Here is a 26,097-nt window from a genome sequence, read left to right as displayed (position 1 = left end):
TCTCTCTATTTTAAGACTATATACAAATAATCTATTCAGGTCTGCTGGATTTGAATATTAAGATTTTGTGGCATTCAAATATGAAAACAATCTAGAGACATTGTGACAAAGTATGCCCGTCACAAATACTCAGTCCAATAATAACAAGAGCTGTCACAGGAGACAGCGAAGCTCGACTAATAAAATACTGGACGCAGTAAGGAGTACAAAACTATGAAAGAAAAATCAATTATGTATAATTATGTATTGTGTTATATTAAAAAATAATATTTGTTAACATAAATTCCAAGATCAAGGGGAATAATTCTAGAAATAGTCATGCTAGAGTTATGGACCTTGTCACACAACATTTGTGTAATGATAAGAAATATATATTTGAAGTTTGAAGTAGATACCTTAACAAGAGGGCCATGATGGCCCTGAGGTCGCTCACCTGTATATAGCCCCCCCCCCCCCAACGTTGCAGGGCCAATTTAACCAAGGGCTTTTATTTGCACAAACTTGGTAGACACCATAAGATGTTTCATGCTAAACATCTAAGCTCTAGCTCATTGGCCTTTTAAAAGAAGATTTTTTTCAAGTTTTTACTATACACATATAGTTAAAAACAATGACACCCCTGGGGCCGGGCCAGTTTTGACCCCAGGGCTTTTATTTGAACAAACTTTGTAGACACTTACAAGAAGATGTTTCATGCTTAATATCTAAACTCTAGCTATTTGGGTTTTTTTCAAAGAAGATTTTAAGATTTTGCTATACACATATAAAGAAAATCAATGACCCCCAGGGCGGGGCCAATTTTGACCCCAGGTCTTTTATTTGAACAAACTTTGTAGACACTCACTAAAAGATGTTTCATGCTTAATATCTTAACTCTAGCTATTTGGGTTTTTTCAAAGAAGATTTTTTAAGTTTTTGCTATACACATATAAGGAAAATCTATGACCCCCGGGGCGGTGCCAATTTTGACCCCAGGGCTTTTATTTGAACAAACTTGGTAGACACCTATTAGAACATGTTTGATGCTAAATATCTTAGCCATAGCTCTTTGAGTTCTTTAATAGAAGATTTTTTAAGTTTTTACTATATGCATCTTGGGAAAATCAATGACCCCCTGGGGCGGGGCCAATTTTGACCCCAGAGCTTTTATTTGAACAAACTTGGTAGACACTTATTAGAACATGTTTCATGCTAAATATCTTAGCTCTAACTCTTTTGGTTCTTTAAAAGAAGATTTTTTAAGTTTTTACTATATGCATATAGGGAAAATCAATGACCCCCTGGGGCGGGGCCAATTTTGACCCCAGGGCTTTTATTTGAACAAACTTAGTAGACACCTTTTAGAACATGTTTGATGCTCAATATCTTAGCCATAGCTCTTTGAGTTCTTTAAAAGAAGATTTTTTAAGTTTTTACTATATGCATATAGGGAAAATCAATGACCCCCCGGGGCGGGGCCAATTTTGACCCCAGGGCTTTTATTTGAACAAACTTGGTAGACACCCATTAGAAAATGTTTCATGCTAAATATCTTAGCTCTAGCTCTTTGGGTTCTTTAAAAGAAGATTTTTTAAGTTTTACTATATGCATATAGGGAAAATCAATGACCCCCCCCCCCGGGGCGGGGCCAATTTTGACCCCAGGGCTTTTATTTGAACAAACTTGGTAGACACCCATAAGAACATGTTTCATGCTTAATATCTTAGCTCTAGCTCTTTGGGTTATTTAAAAGAAGCTTTTTTAAGTTTTTACTATATGCATATAGGGAAAATCAATGACCCCCCGGGGCGGGGCCAATTTTGACCCCAGGGCTTTTATTTGAACAAATTTGGTAGACACTCACTAGAAGATGTTTCATGCCAAATATCTAAGCTCTAGCTCTTATGGTTTTTAAAAGAAGATATTTAAAGTTTTTTCTTTCGGTTGCCATGGCAACCAGAGTTCTGCATGGAATTAAATTCTTTGAACAATTTTTAAAGGTGACCACCAAAGGAACATTCCTGTGAAGTTTGGATGAAATTGGCTTAGTGGTTTATGAGGAGATGTCATTTAAAGTAAAAGTTTACGGACGGACGACGGACGGACGGACGGACGCCGGACGAAAAGCGATCACAAAAGCTCACCCTGTCACTTTGTGACAGGTGAGCTAAAAAGTAAAGAAGTTATAATATTTCTTAAAGAAAATCCTAAGTTCAAAGAAAGATAAATCTGTAAATATTGCTTCAAGAGTTATTAACCTTGTCACATAAAATGTAATTGATGATAAGGAATAAGTATTTGAAGTTTGAGGGAGATACCTTTAAAAATAAAAAAGTTATAATAAAAAATAACATTTTTCTAGTAAAAAAATCTAAGTTCAAAGGGAGATAATTCTTGCAATATTGGTGCTAGAGTTATGAACCTTGTCACACAAGATGTGGATGATGATAACATAAATATATTTGAAGTATGAAGTTTATCCCTTTAGAAATAAATAAGTAACAGTAAAAAATAGTACTTTTTATGGAAAATTCTAAGTTCAAGGGGAGATAAATCTGAAAATATTGGTGCTAGAGTTATGAACATTGTCACATAAGATGGGGATGATGATAAGGTACATATATTTGAAGTATGAGGTTGATCCCTTAAGAAATAAAGAAGTAACAGTAAAAATTAGTATTTTTTAAGGAAAATTCTAAGTTCAAGGGGAGATAAATCTGAAAAATATTGGTGCTAGAGTTATGAACCTTGTCACATCAGATGTGGTTGATGATAAGGAACATATATTTGAAGTTTGAAGTTGATACCTTAAGAAATGACAAAGTTATAGTGAAAAATATTTTACTGCACCAAAACTTTAATCTAAAATCTGGACGCGGACGCCGACGCCGGGGCGAGTAGGACAGCTCTCCATATACTTCGTATAGTCAAGCTAAAAAGTGAACATTAAGATCTCTCAATTCATTTTGACTAAATGGTTAATACTCACATTTTATTGTTGTTTTTTTTAACTTCACTTTAAAATATTGTGCACAACACTGTAAATTTGTATTACAATTTTGAATTCTTGTGTCAGGTTATATAACAATCTCTCATATCACTATGGAGATGACCTTGACCTTTGACCTAGAGATTTTTTCCATGTTTGCAATGCTATGTGTCATGATGGTGTGTCAAGTGATACCAAGATTCCTGCATGCATGTACAACTGAAGATATGCTCCAGACAAATGTCTCTGGTAATTTTGACCCTTTGACCTATGTAATGCTGACAGATATATATGTACTTTTTATCTGACCTTTGACTTTACATGTGTTCTTGAACTTGAAAACAGAGCCCTTAACTGGTAATACATGTAATAATGTAATAAGGATTCGATATTCTGATCAGAAAAGCTTGTCATTTCATTTAAAAGGTCTGAAGTATCGTAAACATCTACCAATCATTTAAATGTGGGAGACTTATTCCTATCAAGTAATAGAAATAGAATGTTGCCTGCCATAAGGCAATTCCATAATACAACCTCTTTATTAACAGGAAAATAATAAATTAAAGCCGTATGGTGCCTAGTCAGATTACCTGTTTATTTCTAAATGAAAAATCCATGCATCTGAAAATTTACAACAGTTACTAACTTAACATTTAACAAAAAATAAAAAAATTAGCAATAAAGGAAAAAGGAACATAACTGCATTAGACAAAAAGGAAAATGATTTTCTTTGATCATGTTAAAAATAGTCTATGAAAACACAAAAACATTAGCTTCAACATTGTTTGGTGTTCACTGTCCTAGACAAAACATGTTTTTTAAAACTTCTATATAATACAGTAACAAACTTCTGGTCAAACATGAACACACCTTGTCAAATTAACAAGTGTATTCTCAGCGTAAATTTAAGTTCATCAAAACATATCCCCCAAAAAACACAAAACAGGATGAATATCAGAAATTCCTTCTGCGCAATTACCTCCAGTCCGTGTTATACAGCTATAGTTTTCAATGCTCATATATTATAACATGTTCACATTATACCGGCTGGTAGAACTATTCTAATTTGATCATCATCATAACAAACAACAAGAAGATAGTTTTCTACAAACATCATTTTCTCATCACATTAACCATTCTATACAGCAAACAATATACAAAAATGTATATTTTTTTCCTATACTTACAACTTACATTAGTCATACAATCATAAATTACTTTCAGATAATTATTTAGAATAATCCATTATGATAAGAATATTTATCTGTTTATTGCACAATAAATATTATATACATGTAAATGTTCACTGACATAATTATGAGAAGCAAAAAAATCAAACAACAAGTCAAGGTATTTTTATTAGGTCATTACTATCCGAAGTTATCCTATTATATGTACATATTATTATCATTATTATTTATTACTATTATTATTATTATTATTATGTATATTCATAAGAAAATTTGAATGTATTTTTCCTTTAGACATTGAACAGAAAAATGTATGTTGCGGTACAATGTACAAGACTATTAAATGGTATATACCTACATGTATATCAAGTTTAGTGAAGCATTTATCTATATAAATCCGTTTTTTTTTTAAATTCCAATGACACGCACAAATGCTACTGTATTTTATAATGATTGAAATGTATGGTTTTATAAATCTACGGTATATAATATTATACTAATATTCTTTGTATTCCATTACATGTATAATCCTGTATAAACCAGTATACCAGTATGTTTGTTGTTTCAAAGCGGCCAGCTGTCACATGAGACATCATTCAATTAGTACTGACATAGGTTAACGCCCTCTACATCACAGGTTAACATATATCATAGTCATTTACAGGGAGGTTCATTCAAATGTAAATACCCTCTTTGCTAATAAATGCAAAAAAATGTTGGTGACTGACTGATCAAAGGACTGATCATAATGCAAAGTATTTCTGAATTATAAGTTTCTCTCCTGAAATTGGAATTATCCCATAAAAACTCAGAATTTCCTTTTTCTAAATTGCGCAGTAAAAATTTCAATATATCCAAGTTTGTGAATTTTTTTTAATTACTTAAATGCCCATTTTGGCTCCAAAGTGCTTTTTTTTATTTTTGATATACAAGTACTTTTACAAAAATTTACTAGTATTTAATTCTGAGGCATATTGTTTTTGTTTTGTTTTTTCCAGAAAAATGTAAGATAAACAATTTTAGATTTTTTTCAAATTACTTTCCTTTTCTCCTCAAAAATGAATCCCAAATTATATCATGGCAACTTTTATTTCTTCTTTTAAAAAAACACCTTCCATTACTCTACAATATCTTACATCACTTTTACTCTTTTTCCTATAACTCTAAAATAGTAACATAACTAAAGTACATGTACCTATCCTACCATTATTTGCATTGATTCAAAAATACCTATAGTATAATGTTTTTTTCAAATATATTTTGTCACTCTAAATAAAGTACCTTCAAATCCTTCTATAAGACACTCCATTACTTTAAGTGAGACTTTTTTCCATAGCTGGTTACCCTAGTTACTGAAGAAAGGTCATTACACTTACAAAACATTATCATATCTGTTCAGTGATCTGACAAAGGTCATGTTATATCATGTACCCAAATTATCTTGATATAAATGATAATTTCCATAAATTAATTATATGCTGCTTATCAATAAAAAGCTAAAATATATATTGGGTATTCTAAATAATATGTGTATTAAATTATAAACATATTTCTATTTCTGACACTGAAACCTAACGATTTACCATAGTTTCATTACTTGTTAGCTAAATCATGTAAATGTTGCATGTATGATTACTGTACTCTGTATAAGTTATTGCTTTTTCCCTTTTTGTGCCTTTTGTAAGTCACTTGGAATAGCCTGATACACAAGTCTAAGTCTTGATCTCTCAAAGTCATTTCAGAAGTGCCTTCAACTTCGTCTCACCAAAGTTCTTCTGCAATTATCAGTGTCTATTCTAAAATGCTCAATTGCGAGATTCACACTATTTTTTCAAAGATAGAGCACATTTATCAGGCATGAGCATACAAATCCCTCATCTGAATTGATGTTAAATTTTCAGTGGGCCTATTTGACCAAAAACTAATGGAAGCCATCAGAAGGTAACTATTATATTATTAAAAAAATTTGTTGAAAAAGTTTAGGGGGACAACTCTTGTAGCCGTAAATAAAAATAATAATTTTAATCAAAGAATTACATTGATTGAACATTACTGTGAACAAAGTTTAGACAATCATGTCATTCAAAAGAATAATACATTTCTTTCATAAACTGGCACTGATCAAGCATAATTCTCAGGAGATGCACAGTTCAATAATTCTATAACACAACCTGAATGAGGCTGCTGACAGCCATATAGCTGGCAGCCTTGTAAATTTCTGGGAAAAAGATTGGTCCTGACTTGATATAAACATCATTGTTGGCACCCATTGTTTTTGGAAATCACCCCTATTTTTCGATTCACCCCTATTTTTTTTAAATTCACCCTGAGGGGGAAATTCACTATTTCTAGAATTCTGAATAGGCACTGAATTATTATAAATAATTCAACTGGCATACCCATATTCTTTTATTTAATTTAATTTCTTAATCATCTTTTTAATTTGTATCAACTTGCACTAAACCAAAGAAGTCTTACGTTGAATATATACAATATAAAATAAGACTATAGTCTATACTGAAGATAAAAACGTAAGTAATAATCAATAAGAAAACTATAATCATCCATTTTGTTTAGAATTTTGACAATGAATGAGTCATAAAATGTGAACAAAACTGATAAAACTATCTCAAATGCACAAATATTATCATTAACAAGTTTATCTGTAAGTCATATCCATATTATGGCCAGCTATCAAATTTAGGATAAGAAATAATTCAAGCAATATTTTGCAAGAAAGTTTGCCCAATATATCATAAGCATAATCTTCAACATTGTCATTGTAAAATGTTGGTATTTATATGTCATGGTGACAGACATGGTCACCTGTGGAAAAATCCCTGGATCCAATATACAGAGTTGTATTTCAATGACAGTTACTAAGTTAGGCTGGCAAATGTTTGTGTTTCCAACAGGAGGGCTGACCCTGCCACAAGGATGAGAAGGCAAATCTTTCAGAAAATGATAGAACTTTATTCGATGAATAGTTAACCTTTAAAAAAAAATAAAAGGAGATATTTATATAGAAGAAAATAACTTACTTTCCAAAAATTCTCTAGCCTTGCCATGTCCAAGACCTGTATAACCAATAAGTTTTTCAACTGCGTCTAACTTCTGTGACTGATCCATCTGGCCTTTAATTATAGGAAAATCTCATCTACAAACAGAAGTATTTATATCAATTAACAGTACATATAAATTAAATGAATTTAGCATTTTAGCATACTGTGGGAGTGTGGGCAGAAGAATGTATTTCAATATGCTTGTTATAAGTGCAATATGCTGTCAAATCTTGCACATAACAAACTGGCCTAGCTAAAAGTAACTTTTATAGTGCTATTTAAATATACTATATTTACTAATGATCCATGCATTCTATGTTGTAGAAATTTTGCAGATCTATACATTAACTTTACTTTGATGTTTAAAACTATCCAATGGTTTTCTTTCTTAACAAACATTTGTTGAAACTTTCTGACTTACACTTAAAAGGTGTTGACTCGAGGAGTAGGACACTCAGGGACAAAATTAGCATCAATATAGTCCAACTAATTGTATACTATTACGCAATGAGATATTGTGGTATTTTGTGCCTGGGCATTCCAGCATTCTGACCCAGAACGAAAATTTCTCAGAATCTAGCTTTGGCACATCAAAATATCTTCATTATCATCGATGGAATTGTCCGCAGTAATCAATTAAAAACGGTCAAGTAAAACATTGACGACTAACAGTTTGTTCTATTTATAGATATTTTGTATTTTTCTAAGCATAATATAGACTTCTAGCAACATTCCAGATTTATGTTATTATTAATAGAAACACATGTTACTATTTATAGTAACACACATGACTATTTGTTACCTCTTTTTTAGTCACGTCATTTGTATGGTTTTTCTATCGATGGATAATCGATACACATTTCAAAAAAAAGAGATAATTTTGACTTTAATAAACTGAAGGCATAGGAGGACTAAGAGAAACCACATGTCACCACCTGATTGGTTGAAATTAAATTTTTAAAGTCTACTTACAATGATCTTCATCAGGACAAAAAATGGTTAAATTCATCATTAAAGTACTAAAGGCACGAATCGATGAGAATAAGGCATATATGGCATATTGTATATTGTTTTGTTGCTTGAGGAGGGGTAGCCTCCAACATACTGGCTGACTTAGCAAAAGATGAAATGTATGTAGAATAAATTCAGAAGAACAAAACCTTATACAAGCGGTACATTAATGTTTTGATTTTTTTTTCTCATCTGGGAACTGATAAATATTTTTAGATATGATATTTAAGGTCTATTTTAGTCCTATAACATAAGACGTTTCCGTTAGTACTACGTACACTCCAACGTCTTATCGACTTCTTCATAAGTTCCTTAAGCAAAACACGTTCACAAGTATACAGGTAAAATGGCCGAATGTATATAGCAGTGAAAGAGGTATAAATTGTTTTGGATTGGATTTATTTACATTCGAAGGTGAGTCATTTATTTTTTTTTTGCTGCACATTGATGCAAAAATGTTTAAATTTACTGTTTGCATATCTTTTGACTCAAAATATTGTTTTTGTAGAAAATTACGACGGTTTATATAGTGCTTCAAAATCGCTGCAGGTTTTGCTAAAGGAACTTATGAAAAAGTCGATAAGACATTGGAGTGTACGTAGTAGTAATGGAAACGTCTTATGTTATAGCTGGGATATACGATATCGTATGTCCCAGGTTATAGGACTAGGTCTATTTGAACTTTGAAGTAGATAAAACTAAAATATAAACAACTTTTGTTTGGTAATACAATACAAAACTTAATTGTAATTAAACTGTGTATACAAAACATGTAACAAACTATAGCAAAACAATAGGTTAGACGCAATTATTTGTGTTAAAACTATCATTCAGTTGAATAAATAAATACCATTGACAAGTTGGTGGGTGGGGTATGCTCCAGCACGAACAACAGAAATAAAAACGTTTGTGACTAGATAACTGCAATGACGTTTTCATAGCATCCTTTATATCATATGTATATATCCATCCTGGTATGTTCCATAAATTTTTTACTTGAAATATAACTGCTTTAGAATGGTACTAAAATAATTTGGAATATTTTCTGTTGATTATTCACCAACGAACAGAAGAGCATGTGCGCATGCGCAGTCATTTTGACAGACGGCTCGAGTTTTTGGGCTATGAATCATATAGGGATGCTGTTTACCAATAGTAGCCTCTCCTATAAGTCATTATTATGGCACTATTTCATGAATTTTGTGACGTTTTGATAATGATCATGATGACATGCAGTATCATTCTCTGCTAAACCTTAAAGTATGTCTAATTCAAGATTACACTTAGCACATTAATTCTGAATCTTTTTTATTAATAAATTAATTTATGTATTTCTTATTTTTTCTTCCCCTTTTTTGGAGGGGGTGGGGTGTTTGGTGGTTTTTAATTAAATTCAGTCAAATGGACATTTAAGACATTTTGATATTTAATTTACATCACTCTATTATGCCTATCACTTTTAAGGCTACGTACATGACGTGCACATTACCTGGCTTGAAACACTCGTATCAACTTTAAATTTCATATACTTGTGAGTAAGGACCTGTCATAATATCTTTATGATATGTGATATTCTTTACATGTATGTCATGTAACCATATCATTATATAAATATTGATTTCAAAAAAACATAAAAGTCATTTATGGCACCTTTTTTGCACAGAGCTATATATAATGTAATAAAGTCTCTCTTTAAATTACTTACTAGGATGCACTAGGCCGGGAAAATTTAAATTTTCATTTATGCATTATAATTATCAAGCGATAAGGCTTAATTAAGATAAAGTAAATGGAAATTATACGTGTTCATTTTGATATACCTTTGTATAACAAAAATGGAATGATGAAGAGCTGTGAAGACGGAAAATGATACGGACTGTGTTGAAGAGCAATGGGCTACTTTCCAATTTATACCGAACTTTATGGATTGTTGAATCCACCCCTTTCCTTATATTTGGTGGGTCGCAATGAGAATGAAAACCTTTTAAATATTTTATGGTATTTTGTTTTACAGATCGAATGATTTTCTGAAGAATTCATTATGTATACTAAAGAAAGTCAAATTTTAACAAAAACACATGTCAAGATTAACATCGCTTGCGGCACTCATTGCTTCCTAGGATGATATGTACTGTTTTTTTTTTTAAATAGAACACTATTTCTTAATATGTAGATGAATTTACCTGTCCCCACAGATTTTTAAACGCAACCCCAACACAATATAGCAACACAAGACCACCGCCAAGGAGCCCAGCAGGACACCAAACAAAAACAGGGAAGGTCACATATATAACGCAAAAAAGGGACGGGGCGATCACTTTAATAATAGGAAACAACAGAAACCGACAAGGAAATTAAAGTAGACGATTTTTTACGGTAATAGGCATCATCACTGCTTGGAGTTTAAACCGTTTATGGTGCACTTAACCCCACTCATAGCTCCCACGATTCGTTTAAACGAGACAGTGTAAAAATGAATCACAGGCAAGTAAAATTCTAACAGTTGTTATGGTTACAAAAGATGAAATAAGTAAAACACGGAAAATACGATGTAGATAAATATAAAAGTAAACCCAATGACCGTAACAAAAGTATTCAAAGACAGAGCAGCAATAAAATCACCTACACGGGCCCGACGAAGCAAGCAGAAGACGAAAATTAAGATCATTCATTCCTAAAAGGATTAACGAACTGTCCATCATAGAGCTCCATTTGGTACGTCAGATGTAATCAAAAGAGGAAGCGTAGCCTCCAACTATACAAGGGTTGAACATAAAGCATTTAGTAAATATAAAAAAAAAACATCAACAAGTTTTGGTGACCCGGGGGCAGAACATGCTTCTTCAAATTAATATTCCCCGTCCCATTCAATTTGCACCTATCAGCTAAGGTTCACGAATAAACTCGAACGTTGTCTCAGTATGTTTTCAGGATATTCCTAATAGATAACTATTTGAAAAACCCTTTCCTAGCCCTTTTGAAATGAGTCAGCTCTGGGTCTAGGGCATAAAATAAGTTCGATATATAATGTCCCAAACTAACAACAATTATTTTTTCTTGCCCTCCCTGTTCTACAATTTGCATACATATATGTACATTTACCCAGGTGTCCTTTCCATTTTTGTCATGTTTTATACTATTTATATTCTGTACTCTGCTGGATCAGTTTGGGTATCTATCAAGTGGCTGTTGTGTGTGTTTGGGGGATACAACATTCAGTGATGGCTGCTTTCCTTTTTATTTTGTTTTCATATCATATCCAGTTTTATAAATACGCATATATGTATTAATAGAAAAATTCATTGACTTATTTTCTTTCTAAAATAAATCCATCAAGGCTATGTACAACTTGATTTCAAGATTTATTCAATACTTTTATGGTTCATAAGAACATATGGCATAAATTTCAAAATTGTGAACATGTAACAACCGGAACACATGAAATATACGTAAAAACGGGAGAATTAATGAGTGACAATTATATTGTACCCGTAAAATAAGTAATAGAAAGAGCACCGAAACACGAGGCTATCTGATTTGTACGAGGGGGCGTATTAATCAGATTGCCGAGTGTTTTGGTGTTCTTTCTCTTTTGTATCATAGTCAAACATAAAAACACGTTCCTTAATGTCACAATATGAAACCCCGGCAAAAATGAACCAATGAACGAACATCTGAATATGATATTTCTGTCGCTTTCCCTTTCTCTGCCGTCACAATATGTAAACCCCAGCAAAAATGAGCCAATCAATGGGCATGCTCTGGAGTGCGGGTAACTAATACCCGCACTCCAGTTAACGCACGGTGCATGTATATGTATATACGATTTAACCCTGACACATTTTCAACAGAAAGGTCTCCAAACTATGATACAAATTAAAGATATGACTAGATTCTTAATAATAACAGAGACCTTAAAATACATGTTATATGTCTCTGTTGATAACCGAAATTTATGTTTCATAAACAAATTTTTCTAGGAGATTAATGATACAATTGATACTAATTATTACTTGCATGTTGTGATTATTTAAAAAACATGACAAAATTTGTAAAATGTTGGTGTTTGACACCTACTTGGGGTAAAATGATTCGATTAGGGCAATTCATGTGAATTCGATTGGTTGCTAAAAAAACCAAATACAGTCTACTTGTATACCTACACTTCCTTTTCCGGTTCAGTCTCAGGTTTTAACGTTTGTTTATTTAGATCAAATTTACATCCTTCAGAATCTATGTAACTAGAGCCTTTGAAACACATTATGTTCAAATTATTGAAAGCTTCTTCATTTATCTTACTACTCAAGATGTCGTGTCCCGGTTTAACGCCTTAATGAACTTGTAATAGTCGTTTAAATTTACCGTCCTAGTCTGATGTTTCTTCAACAGTCCCGCAAATAAACATGCATGTAACGATCTACATCTACATCTACATTGTACGTCGGCGCAATCACACTTGATTATGACGCGACGGGTGGTGCTAGGTCAAGAAAAAGAAATATACAAGAAATGATAGAAAGTAAGAAGAGGTTGGATAGTACAAAGATAGAGATATAGACAAAAAGTATGGCCAGCTATATTTCGCCTCTTCAACCCAAACCTCTCCGGTTACGGTGGCCGCTGCCGGCACAGCCTTGGATATCACTAGTGGGTACTTGTAGCTGGGCCCCTAAGGCGACTTAGAATGTGAGGGCTGATAGCCCCTGCTTGAAGGATACCAAGTCAGGAGCCTCTGCAACGGAGGCAGGTAAGCTGTTCCATATCGTGGCTGTACGAGGGAAGAAGGAGTTCTTGTAGTACGATGTAGATGTTGATGGTAGATGGAACTTCTTGGAGTGGTCACTTCTAGTGCGGCTCGGGGCAGGGGTGAGATAATCGCTGACTGGTATGTCCACAAGGTCATTGGTGATCTTGAACATCATGGTCAGCTGGGCTTTGGTCCGTCGTGACTCTAATGTCTCCCACTCCAAGTGTTGGATCATTGAGGATACGCTGCTTGTGTTGTGGTAACGGTTCGTCACATATCTTGCAGCTCTCCTCTGGACCATCTCGAGCTTGCGTGTAAGGTCCTTGGTATAAGGGTTCCAGATGGTGGAGCAATATTCAAGGCCTGGTCGCACGAGTGACATGTAGGCTGCGCTCTTGACCTGTTCATTGCTGATGCGCAGGTTGCGTCGAAGGAAGCCGAGTGTGCTGTTGCCCTTCTTTACGATCTTGTCAACATGTTGATTCCAGGAGAGGTTTCCAGACATATGGACTCCGAGGTACTTGGTTATCGAGTCTATCTCGAGTGTGTGGCCCTTCAAGGAGTACGGGTATATGATGGGGTTCCTCTTCCTGTGGACCCTGATTATACTGCATTTCTCTGGGTGAAAACTCATGCCCCAGCGTTTCTCCCACAATGCCAACTTCTTCAGGTCATCCTGCAAAACGTGGCAGTCCTCTTCAGTGTTGATTTCCCGGTATACCACACAGTCGTCAGCAAAGAGTCTGGCTTTGGACGTGACATGAAGTGGCAGGTCATTGATGAAGACCAGGAAGAGTATGGGTCCGAGCACACTTCCCTGGGGGACTCCGCTGATAACGGGTGCTGGGTCGGACGTTGCTCCATCAAGAACTACGCGCTGAGTGCGGCCTGTGAGAAATGCCTCAATCCACTTCAAGGTATGGTTTCTGATGCCATAATGATGTAGCTTGACAAGCAAGCGGCTGTGTGGGACGCGGTCGAAGGCTTTGCTGAAGTCCAGCACAGCGAGGTCATGTTGTTTACGTCTGTCCATGGACTTGATGAGCTCGTCTGTCAGCGTTAGTAGCTGGGTTTCGCAGCTCCGCCTTCTTCTAAATCCAGATGTTTCTTTTGTCATGGGATTTAAACGTGGCTAAGCTGCTACTCTGAAGCGACTAAGTCTCCTCAAATAATCATTTACCATTTAAAATGACAGTATATGATCATCAATTAAGACAAGTCGAACGAATAATAAACTTAAAATTTTAATTTGACAATAATTTCAGACAAACCCTGATGTAATATGTTATGGTCTGGCATTACGAACGGATAAAAGTTATGTGACAGTGTTTATATGTACACATCGTCGGTGTAAAAAGCTCATCAGAGCTTATGTTTATTGTTGATGTATCCGACTTATAAATAAAATTGACTTGACTTGATTGAGCGGCTATATCCTGGATTAGACCCCGGGGTCTAAACCAGGAGTATATATAAGGTTCATTCCGTTTTCTCTAGTGTATTATATATACAAGTTTTTTACTCCTGAAAAATACATAGAGGTCTAAACCAGGAGATTGCCGATTGAGCATTAATGCATGAAACAAGTAAAATTGTTTTGTACAAGTGCTATGTGTTAAAGCTTTACTGAAAAGTGTTGTATGTATAGAGTTATAATTTATATTTATGTTTATTTATTATTTACAGAACCAATATGACGAGATACGCTTCAGAACCAGAGAACCCCTCAAAATGTGAGTTCTTGTGTTTGTTTACAAACATTTAATATGGGGAAGACAAACCGTGGGCCCGGGCTTTGGCTTGCCCGGCTATAGACTACACGTGTATATTTAAAAGAAAATCAAATAAAAAAAAAAAAATAAAAAATATGTAGAATTCTATACCTATCAATAAAAATTTTCAGTGTCGGTTTTAGTTAGGGGCCGCCATTTACAATGTTACTCAATGATAACGGAACAAATCTCAACTTTTCGGATTAATAATAATCGTCGAGGGTTCCAAGTGAAAACGGAAGCGGGTACATATAATACTGAATGACACCTTTAAAACGGAAAAATGAAATGATTTTTTTACCGACTTCCCCGTTCATAGGCTTTGACTAATTTCATATTATCATTTTAAAAGTTATTTAATATCATTTTAAAAGTATCATTCACTTGAATTTTTTACAAGCTTTATCATGGAAAATATATCACAGACATGTCAGTCTTTCAGTTTGGACAAAATAAAATACGACCTGTCATCAGAAAACCACAAGGTAGTTGGGTTAGTGGTTGTCAAAATCTACTAATTGGTTCAGGTTTAAATTAACACATGTACAAGCCAAAAAATATTTAACTTTGAAAGTGGAAAATTGGATGAAGAATAATGAATCCTGTAGTAATTTTGTAGCTCTTTTCCTTGAATTGGGGTTAACTTGCATAAATTTGAAATTCATTTCATTTTCAGAAACTGATATTACTAATTTTTCATAAGCTAGTTATCCAGAGCTCCAGATAGCGTGCGTATAAGCGTAAAATACGCATAGAAATTCTAAAATACGCATCACTTTCAAAATTCGTGCGTCAAAGTTACGCACAACAAAATGAAAATACGCCTGTATGTCCAGGGCCAAAAAACCCTTCTTTGTAGAGGCCGTATATAGGCTACTTCCCCAACAAAACTAGCCTCTTTTTTTCCCCAGTTTGGTCCTCAAAATTCCCCAGTCTTTTGAAATTTCCCATAGAATTAAGAACAAAATTAAATGATGGTGTTGAATTATGGATTTTGACTGCCTCATTTGTATTTCCCAGTGCTTTTTGCTTTTCTATTTTAAAGAACTTGTTAAAAGTTTGTGTTAAATTTGAGACCCCTTTTCCCAAAGTATGCCAAAATCACGCATATTTTCCCCAAGAAAAAGGCTGAGGCCCCTTCCCCAAAAATGGTGTTTTGGCCCTGATGTCAAAATTTAAGCGTGAAAGAAAAGAAGTGTAAACATTCGATATTAAGAAAGAGGATGTTTTGAGCATAAAAATACAATATATTTCCATTTTATTGCATTGAAAACTAAAAATTCTGTTGTCAACAACGCATGTTTAAAACGAAAGTAGCAGGAAGTACAGAAGAGAGGTAACTCGCGTAACTCAACCTGTGAAATTATTGATAAAATTTGTTCCAGATAATCATCGTAGGAGTTAACATAGTATTAAGTTTGTTTTGGCATCTGTTGACCAGTGATTTTCCTACTTATATATCAGACTCCGAAAAAAGGCCTCTTCCCTATTGAAATTTTCTTTAAAATCATGCAGTTTTCCCAAAAATCTGAACTTAAACCAGCTTTTTTACTTCCCAAATCAGCAGTTTTAGCGATGTTTTTTCCCAAAATCAAGAGGCTAAGGCCTCTTCCCAATTAAGTGAGAAAAATCACTGGTTGACATGCTTATGCCTCAATGTAAACAGAAATATATTTTAATTTCTTTCACTTTTGTTGTGGGAACAAAATAACATGTTTTTCACCTGCAGTTTTGTACTCAATATTTTCGTACCCAGTCTACAGTTACGGACACTTCTCTCAGACCAATATTTTTTTAAGGAAAGATGAAAAAAATCTTGTTTATTTTTTCTTTAATTCTAATTTCAACTATAATTGTTCAAACTGGAGTACATGATAAGATACATGCCAACAGAAATAAAGAAAGAAAATATTGACTCCTAGAAAATAAAATAATTTCAAGGCATCCACTCCTTCATTTTGGCTTTTGACCTCCTAAAATCTAATACTTTTCCTTCTATACCTAGCCCTATATAATGTGACTTCCAATATCAGAGATTTTGAAGTCTTTGACTTCCAAATTTTGAAAATGGAAATCCTGATAATTTTGCTGTGTATCCTTAACTTGAGTTCCAGTATACTCTGGAAGTCTGCCTTTGCAGGGCATGTTTTGTATTGTTTCACATTGAATCAGTATTTTATTTGTAAAGGGTTTTCTAAAAAAAGAAAATAAACAAACAAACAAAAACAACAAGTTTAATTTGCTTATAAAAAATGCAAAATGCTTCTTTGACAGATTTTACCCCTTAAGTTTTTCAGAATTTGCATTTTACCCCTCACTCTAAATTTTGAGGGGTAAAAACCCCTTGGCCAAAAAAATTATCTGGAGCTCTGGTTATCAATTGAATTTTACGGGCCTGATCAAAGTTTTACTTGCTAGTGGCCTTTGCGCTAAACTCTCACACAGAAACAGTTTATTCTTTGGTAATTTGACATTTTTTTTGTCAAATTTTCAATGAAAGAAAAAGTACAATGATCAGACAGCAGGAATGACATGCAGGTTGGTCATGGTCTCCCTAGTTACTTGGGTTTATGTACTTGCGGCCAGCAGGCTTTGTCTTATATTTGATAGTTGAAAATATGTTCTAATTTATAAAGATGTTTTTAATACAAATCTTTCTTCTCATTTCAGCGGCAAAAGCCAAGGGTTCCTATCTCAGGGTTCACTTCAAGGTATGACCAGTATAAGTTTTTCATAATTCGTGGCAGATATAATTATTTAAAAACATTCACAACTGACTAGATGCTAGATTGAACTTTAAATCTCAAAATTAGTGTTTATAACTTTGAAAGTGGAAAGGAACTAAGAATTATGAATCATGTAGTAATGACTAATTTTGTAGTTCTATTGCCTGAATTGGGATTAAGTTAACTTGTATAACATTATTTCTCTAGCTTCATATATATAAATTTATTGTAATAAACAGTAAGCAATTACAATCAAAAGGTATAAACATGAAAAAATTCATTATGACAAGGTGCAGTTTTAGACTAAGGACATAATTCTGAAAGCAATTTTTGGAGTTGGGTCTCTTTTTAACTTACAATTTTAACCGACTTTTAACTTCTAACATTTTTCCAAATTTATGCTAGGGGCCTTTTTCCAAAATATAGCTTGAAAGGCCCTGTTAAATGATGTGAAAGTATCATAATCTACTTACTTGTTTTTTTAGCTCACCTGTCACAAAGTGACAGGGTGAGCTTTTGTGATCGCTTTTCGTCCGGCGTCCGTCGTCCGTCCGTCCGTCCGTAAACTTTTGCTTTAAATGACATCTCCTCATAAACCACTGAGCCAATTTCATCCAAACTTCACAGGAATGTTCCTTTGGTGGTCACCTTTAAAAATTGTTCAAAGAATTTAATTCCATGCAGAACTCTGGTTGCCATGGCAACCGAAAGAAAAATCTTTAAATATCTTCTTTTAAACAACCCTAAGAGCTAGAGCTTAGATATATGGCATGAAACATCTTCTAGTGAGTGTCTACCAAGTTTGTTCAAATAAAAGCCCTGGGGTCAAAATTGGCCCCGCCCCAGGGGGTCATTGATTTTCCCTATATGCATATAGTAAAAACTTAAAAAATCTTTTTTTAAAGAACCCAAAGAGCTAGAGCTAAGATATTTGGCATGAAACATCTTCTAGTGAGTGTCTACCAAGTTTGTTGAAATAAAAGCCCTGGGGTCAAAATTGGCACCGCCCCGGGGGGTCATTGATTTTCCCTATATGCATATAGTAAAAACTTATAAAATCTTCTTTTCAAGAACCCAAAGAGCTAGAGCTAAGATATTAAGCATGAAACATCTTCTAGTGAGTGTCTACCAAGTTTGTTCAAATTAAAGCCCTGGGGTCAAAATTGGCCCCGCCCCGGGGGGTCATTGATTTTCCCTATATGCATATAGTAAAAACTTAAAAAATCTTCTTTTAAAGAACCATAAGCGCTAGAGCTTAGATATTTGGCATGAAACGTCTTCTAGTGAATGTCTACCAAGTTTGTTCAAATAAAAGCCCTGGGGTCAAAATTGACCCCGCCCCAGGGGGTCATAGATTTTCCCTATATGCATATAGTAAAAACTTAAAAAATCTTCTTTTAAAGAACCCAAAGAGCTAGATCTAAGATATTTAGCATGAAACATCTTCTAATGAGTGTCTACCAAGTTTGTTCAAATAAAAGCCCTTGGGTCAAAATTGGCCCCGCCCCAGGGAGTCATTGATTTTCCCTATATGCATATAGTAAAAACTTAAAAAATCTTCTTTTAAAGAACTCAAAGAGCTAGAGCTAAGATATTTAGCATGAAACATGTTCTAATGGGTGTCTACCAAGTATGTTCAAATGAAAGCCCTGGGGTCAAAACTGGCCCCGCCCGGGGGGGTCATTGATTTTCCTTATATGTGTATAGCAAAAACTTAAAAATCTTCTTTGAAAAAAACCAAATAGCTAGAGTTTAGATATTAAGCATGAAACATCTTTAAGTAAATATCTACAAAGTTTGTTCAAATAAAAGCCCGGGGGTCAAAACTGGCTCTGCCCCAGGGGTGTCATTGTTTTTAACTATATGTGTATAGTAAAAACTTTAAAAATCTTCTTTTAAAGAACCCAATGAGCTAGAACTTAGATGTTTAGCATGAAACATCTTCTTATGGGTGTCTACCAAGTCTGTTCAAATAAACAAATAAAAGCCCTTGGATAAAAATTGGCCCGGGGGGGGGGGGCCTATATACAGGTGAGCGACCTCAGGGCCATCATGGCCCTCTTGTTTATCTGATCATTTTCGAATTCTGATTTATGCCAACATTGGTTTTGATATTTTTAGAACACCAGAGAGACGGCTGCGGCTGTCAAGCATATGCATGTCAAGCGTGCTACACGTTATTTAAAAAATGTTATTGCCAAGAAGGAAGTTGTTCCCTTCACACATTTTAATGGAGCTGTAGGCAGAAAAGCACAGGTAAATTATTATGTTAAGTGTTATAGAAAGGTTCTGTTACGTTGTTTATCATAGTTGAAATGGCAACAGTAATTAAACAATACGGAAGACTTGCCCTTGTCTGTCCTGATATCCATATACAGTAAATTGTGTAGTATGTAAAAAAGTAAAAAAAGTAATAACTGCCAAAATGTGACTCTTTCTATGAATAGTTACCAGCTTGTGAACTTGAGCACTTTGGTATTTAAATTTGATGTTTTTAACATTTAAGATTGGCAGCGCTGTAACGTCTCAACTAAGCAACAATTCATTTTAGACATCAGTCATGTGTACTAAGTCCAATAGTATTGCAGCTATGACCATAAAACCTCTATTCATATTTGATGTGAGCATGTGACCTTAAACAATTACAGTACTTTGATGTAGATTTGTTTGGGATCTACAGTCATGCAAGCCGATTTATTATGCCACCGCGGCATCTGCGATGCGGTGGCATATAGCGATTCACCTGTGTGTGTGTTTGTGTGTGTGTTATATAGATTATATAGTGAACTTAAAAAATCTTCTTGTAAAAAACCGCTAGTCCAATTTCAACCAAACTTGGCAGGATTGTTCCTTGGGTGAAGGGCTTCCAAAGTTGTTCAAAGAATTTCATTCCATGCAGATATCTGGTTGCCATGGCAATCAGAAGGAATTATAAGAATAAATTTAAAAGATCTTCTTGTAAAGACCCAAAGGCCTAGATCTTAGATATTTTGCATAAGGCATTTTCTGGTAGACCTCTAACAAGATTGTTCAAATTATAGCCCTGGGGTCAAAATTGGCCCCGCCCCAGGGGTCATGGATTTTCACTATGTACCAGGGTTCTCACTAGGACTTTAAAACATGGAGTCCATGGACTCCCAACCCTGAAAAAGTTGGAGTCCAAAAGCGTGTCGCAATTAATATGTTTACAGATTAGTCATTCAATGCTCACAATAGTATTGCTGATATTTTGAATCTTCAAGAGACTTCCAAAGTTTATAGTTATTCAAAAGAAACTCTGAACTACATAGTATAATTATTGTTTTGTTGTTAATATTCATTATGAAATTATTTCATTATAATGCATCAACACATGGAAATCGTTGTTTTTGTTTTTTTCACTTTTATACCAAATTAAATTTAATTCTGGTTAAATAAGTCCACTCTAAAGATTTGTAAAAAAACGTAAAGCGTTTAGCGGAATGAATAGGAAAATCGTGTACAGCTTCACACAGTGTGTAAGAGATTCATCCGGTCGACAATTATTTTAGCAAATATCTTCAAAAGGGGGCAAATTGAAGATCGATATTTAAAGATTTAAAGTTGATTAAATAATAAAAGAACAATTCATTCGTATGTTTGGCTTGGAAACCGAGAATTTTTGCAAAATTTTAGGGTTTCTGGCGAACGTGAAATCGCCGATGTTCGGGATCAATTTTCGGATAGAATCTAAATATCAAAGAAAAGTGTATGTGTATTTTGGTTTGTTGTCCTGGCATTTCGGCAAAATATCTTAAATTCTTAATACTCTTATAGAAAGATTTTGCAAGAATGAAACTAAAGCAAAATTGTGCCTAGAAAATGCCGAAACTATTGGACAATCATTCAAAATTACACTCGTTTGTAATTTGAGAAAACAGTCTTTAAACTTGCGGTGTAATTGATAATTTATCCTTTTGTCGGTAAAATTTGCTAATTTCCAATCAACTGTTGATCAAAGATATAAAATTATCACCTCGTGTTATATCTGGTAATTACATACAGCGCGTGTATACATTAGTCTAATCACTATTGCGTGATAATGATCGGAAGCGTTAGCGCTGATTGGCTAATCGCTTCACGGGTCGATGTGCATAGGACCGCCTACCATAGATTGACACGCGCTGACGCATTTGTGTATTTGTGGTTGTAAACAATCGGTAATGTTTATGCGTCCCCAGGCAAAATTAAGCATACGTGGAATCCTTGCTCTGAAATATTTGCGTCCAGCTGTAATAAACATGCGTACCGGGACGCCAAAATAAGCGTCCCCGAGAACCCTGTGTACATATAGTAAAAACTTAAAATACCTTCTTGTAAAAACCCAAAAGGCCTAGAGCTTAGATATTTTGCATAAGGCATCGTCTGGTAGACCCTTACTAAGATTGTTCAAATTATAGCCCTTGGATCAAAATCGGCCCCGCCCCGGGGTCATTGATTTTCAATATATTTACATATAGTAAAAACTTAAAACACCTTGTAAAGACCCAAAAGGCCTAGAGCTTAGATATTTCGCATAAGGCATTGTCTTGTAGACCTCTACCCAGATTGTTCAAATTATAGCCCTGGGGTCAAAATCGGCCCGCCCCGGGGGTCATTGGTTTTCCTTATATGTATATAGTAAAAACTTATAGTAAAAACTTCAAAAAAAAATTATTCTAGCAATTGACAAATGCTAGAGGTTAGATATTTTGCATGAAACATGGTGTAGTAAACCTCTAGCAAGATTGTTCAAATTATAGCCCTGGGGTCAAAATTGCCCCCGCCCTGGGGGTCATTGATTTCAATATATACATATAGTAAAAAATAAAAAAATCTTATTGTCTGAAGGTACTAGGCTTAGAGCTTTAATATTTGTTAAATAATATCATCTAAAGGTACTCTACAAAAGTCATTCAAATTTTGCCTCTTGTGTCAAAATTAGCCCCGGCCCCGGGGGCCATATGTTTTCCTTATATGTATATAGTAAAAACTTAAAAAATCATCTTCTCTAAATTTACAAAGGCTAGAGTTAAGATATTTTGCATGAAACATTGTGTAGTGAACCTCTTGCAAGATTGTTCAAATTATAGCCCTGGGGTCAAAATTGGTTCCGCCCCGGGGGTCATTGATTTTCATTATGTACATATAGTGAAAAAAATAAAAAATATTTTTGTCTGAAGATACAAGGCATAGAGCTTTGATGTTTGATATATATCATTTATAGGTCCTCTACCAAAGTTGTTAAAATTTTTACCCTGGTGTCAAAATTGGCCCTGCCCAGGGGCAGTGATTCTCATTATGTTCACATAGTAAAAACAGAAAATAAAACAAATGTTTTCTGAATGGGAGAAAGCTATAGCTTAGATATTTGACTTGAAATGTTGTTTGGTGGACCTGTATCAAAATTGTTTTGAATTAAACCCTTGGGTAAAAATTATGCCTTGCCCAAGGGGACAGTGACCTACTTTCTTGTCCTTTGATGTACAGCAATGACATTTTGACCATGTGCACAGGTTTAGTTGTAAAATTGAACTTTGATATCAGGTGACCTAGATTTTGATGATGTGACCTACTTTCTTGTCCTTTGATGTACAGCTATGAAATTTGAACCATGCGGTGGCATAGCATTTTTCTCAAATGCAATCTTGTTTTTAGGCTTGTGTCTAGCTCCAAATTTACCGCCTCCGTGGTCGAAGGGTTAGAGTCGATGACTTCTAATCCAGTTACCTCTCTGGCGTGGGTTCGATCCCCGGGAGATGCTTTGGTAGTTTAGCGCGGAGGAAGGTAGTCTAGTACTGGTGTAACCCTCCAGGAACGATGGTTAGGAAACTACCCGCCTATATGACTGAAATACTGTTGGGAAAAGGCGTAAAATGAAACAAACAAGCTCCAAATTTAGAACTAAGTTTGTACAGGATTGCTTGTAATGTGGGGTTATCCATGACTAAGTTCTCCTACTATGACAAGTTTTTCGAGTCCTGTCAAAGCAGTATCAAGTGTAACCAAAACAGTATTTTTACTTTTCAAAAACTTTTCCCCAAATGACAAAAATGCCTGTTTTTCCAGAATTTATGGATTCAAAAGGTGACTTTTAAAGAATTAATCTATTAATAAAGTAATAATATTGCTGTTATATAAAAATGTTCAATTGGACTAATAGTATAAAAGACACTGCCACAATCTTGTTTTGATACAAATTATTTTCTTACAGGCTAAGGCATGGGGTGTCACACAAGGTCGTTGGCCAAAAAAGAGTGCAGAATTTCTTCTGCAGCTATTGAAAAATGCTGAGAGCAATGCTGAGTTCAAGGTGAGTCTATTTTACTTTGTTCTAATTTTCCATTTGTTCAAGTATCACATTGAGTACCCTCATTATTTTTAAAAAGATGGAAACAGAAACGGGTCATTGAATGGGATTGCACATGGTGTGGTCCAGATAATTTCCATAATGGACCTTTCCGGTGTTTACAGTTTTATGTAAATTGGCTAACTTGTTATCCAATCGCTACAGTGAGATAATACATAGTCACTGGTTGACCTGGTTTGCACAAAAGAACACATGCTTATGTTTGTGATACTGTTTGTGAGCAGTTGACCTAGCAATGAATGGAAAAGGTGTGGCTAAATGTTTCGCTACGAAAAACCGGAATGGTCCATTGCTTGGAGCATTACGAGGCATAGTAATAATAGCAAAATCAAGTCAGGTAATTTTGACAAAGGTCAAGGTTGCATGCTTGTCAAAGGTCAGATGATATTTTGAAAATTTAAGTTACAGTATCTGTTTTTTAGTCACTATGAATTATAGTATTTTAATGTAAATGTTCACTGTTGTCAGTGATTTTTCTCAATTAATTGGGAAGAGGCCTGAGCCTCTTGATTTTGGGAAAAATTATCGCTAAAATTGCTAATTTGGGAAGTAAAAAAGCTGGTTTGAGTTCAGATTTTTGGGAAAACTGCATGATTTTAAAGAAAATTTCAATTGGGAAGAGGCCTTTTTTCGGAGTCTGTTATATAAGTAGGAAAATCACTGGTTGTATGTAAGGCTAAACACAAGTGGCAAACTGGCATTTCTGTTGCAGTTTAAATTGACAATTTGTATATTGAATGTAGGAAATGAGAGATTATTTCCATAAATATAAACTAGGTAACAGTTTTCTGGCCATGCTCCAGTGAATTGTTATACCTGAAATAATACAAAGAGCACCAGCGGTCTCTGTCCTATTAAAGAAATGTTGTGTGACTTGCCACCTAACCAAAAAAAGATATACATGTATATTAATTTGTTATGAAGAATTTATATTACTTGCTTTGTTAAGGAATAAAGGTCAGTGTAACACTAGCTTATTAATCCATTATGTTTTCAGGGACTTGACACAGATCATTTGGTGATTGAACATATTATGGTAAATGCAGCTCCAAAAATGAGGAGACGAACATACAGAGCTCATGGTAGAATTAACCGTAAGTATTGAATACTCTGATTTATATCTTACTGTACGGTAACTCGAGAGTTAGTTGTACAAAAGGACATGGTGCCAGGGTTATCCTAAGTTAGACTTCTGTGTCCCTGTCACAAGTTCTGTCCTCCCAAGATGTGCATTCATCTTTCTGTGGATGTGTCATATCATCCTATTTATACTTTTAACATTGTGAATTATTGCACTGCCAGTAAATTGCACACCGGTTTAAGCTGACAAATTTCCTCATTTATGTAAAATAAGGTTTTAGATTTATTGAATACGTCTCCTTGAAAGGTGTGTCATATTTTCATTTGAAGCACTGCTGGCAGTGCATTACAAAATTAAATATTAGAAAAATCTTTTATATTCTGGCAGAAGTAGAGACAATAGTCACACCACAGATATTTAATAGGAGTAACTTAATGTTTGTAATTGTTTATAATGTCTAGACTTCAAACCCAGTTTCTATCAACAAACTCCTCTCGGTAAATATTAATAAAAAGATGAATTATGCACATGGTAAAAATTTTTTTCAAGGGAACTAATCAAATGTTTTTGTTTTAAATGATTCTAGCATACATGAGCAGTCCATGTCACATTGAGTTGATCCTGGCTGAACGTGAGGCGGCTGTACCTCGACCAGTGGGTGGTGAAGATGAACCAGTCAAAAAGAAGGTCTCGCAAAAGAAATTGAAAAGACAAAAGATGATGATGAGAGAATAAACCATTCACTGACCTGTACAGTTAATACAAATAAAGAAAAAAAACTGAACATTTTCTTATTATATTTTCTTATTTTAATATTACCTTTCGGAATCAATATGAATAGATGTATAAACACAACTGGTAGGAAATTTATGAAAAACTTGAGTCTAAAGCATTAAACTTAGAATTCTTGCTTCATAAAATTGAAAAAAAAAACCTGCAAAAGATGGTAAAGAAAAATACTAATTTTTAATGCGGTTTGAGTGAAAAGTATTGCAACGCCTTTAAGGTTTTTGGTAATTTTTCACAAAAATATGTCTTGGAATACAGATTTAGGGGATGTTTGAAATTTTGCACACTAGTTACAATTAAAAATACACATCTCGAAAGAAAATATTTTCAGTTCCTGCATGTCAAAAAACTTTAGTGAACAAGTTAATAGATGATGATAAAACA

General features: G+C 34.3%; 1 protein-coding gene across 1 annotated transcript; it reads left to right on the top strand.

The window, feature by feature from the left end:
* The first annotated feature begins 14,582 nt into the window (after nt 1–14,582).
* Nucleotides 14,583–25,708, top strand: LOC132724218 (large ribosomal subunit protein uL22-like). The gene is made up of 6 exons (XM_060709042.1): nt 14,583–14,711; nt 17,421–17,461; nt 19,598–19,732; nt 23,688–23,786; nt 24,841–24,937; nt 25,511–25,708. Exons 1-6 carry the CDS (start codon nt 14,672–14,674, stop codon nt 25,657–25,659), a joined length of 561 nt encoding a protein of 186 aa, XP_060565025.1. The 5' UTR covers nt 14,583–14,671; the 3' UTR covers nt 25,660–25,708.
* The last annotated feature ends 389 nt before the right edge of the window (nt 25,709–26,097 follow it).

The sequence above is a fragment of the Ruditapes philippinarum genome, unplaced genomic scaffold (assembly GCF_026571515.1).
Source record: "Ruditapes philippinarum isolate M1 unplaced genomic scaffold, ASM2657151v2 ctg4419_1_1_1_1, whole genome shotgun sequence".
NCBI classification, from domain to species: Eukaryota; Metazoa; Mollusca; class Bivalvia; order Venerida; family Veneridae; genus Ruditapes; species Ruditapes philippinarum.
Note: the sequence above shows the minus strand (reverse complement) of the source record. Positions and strands in the feature narration are given on the sequence as shown.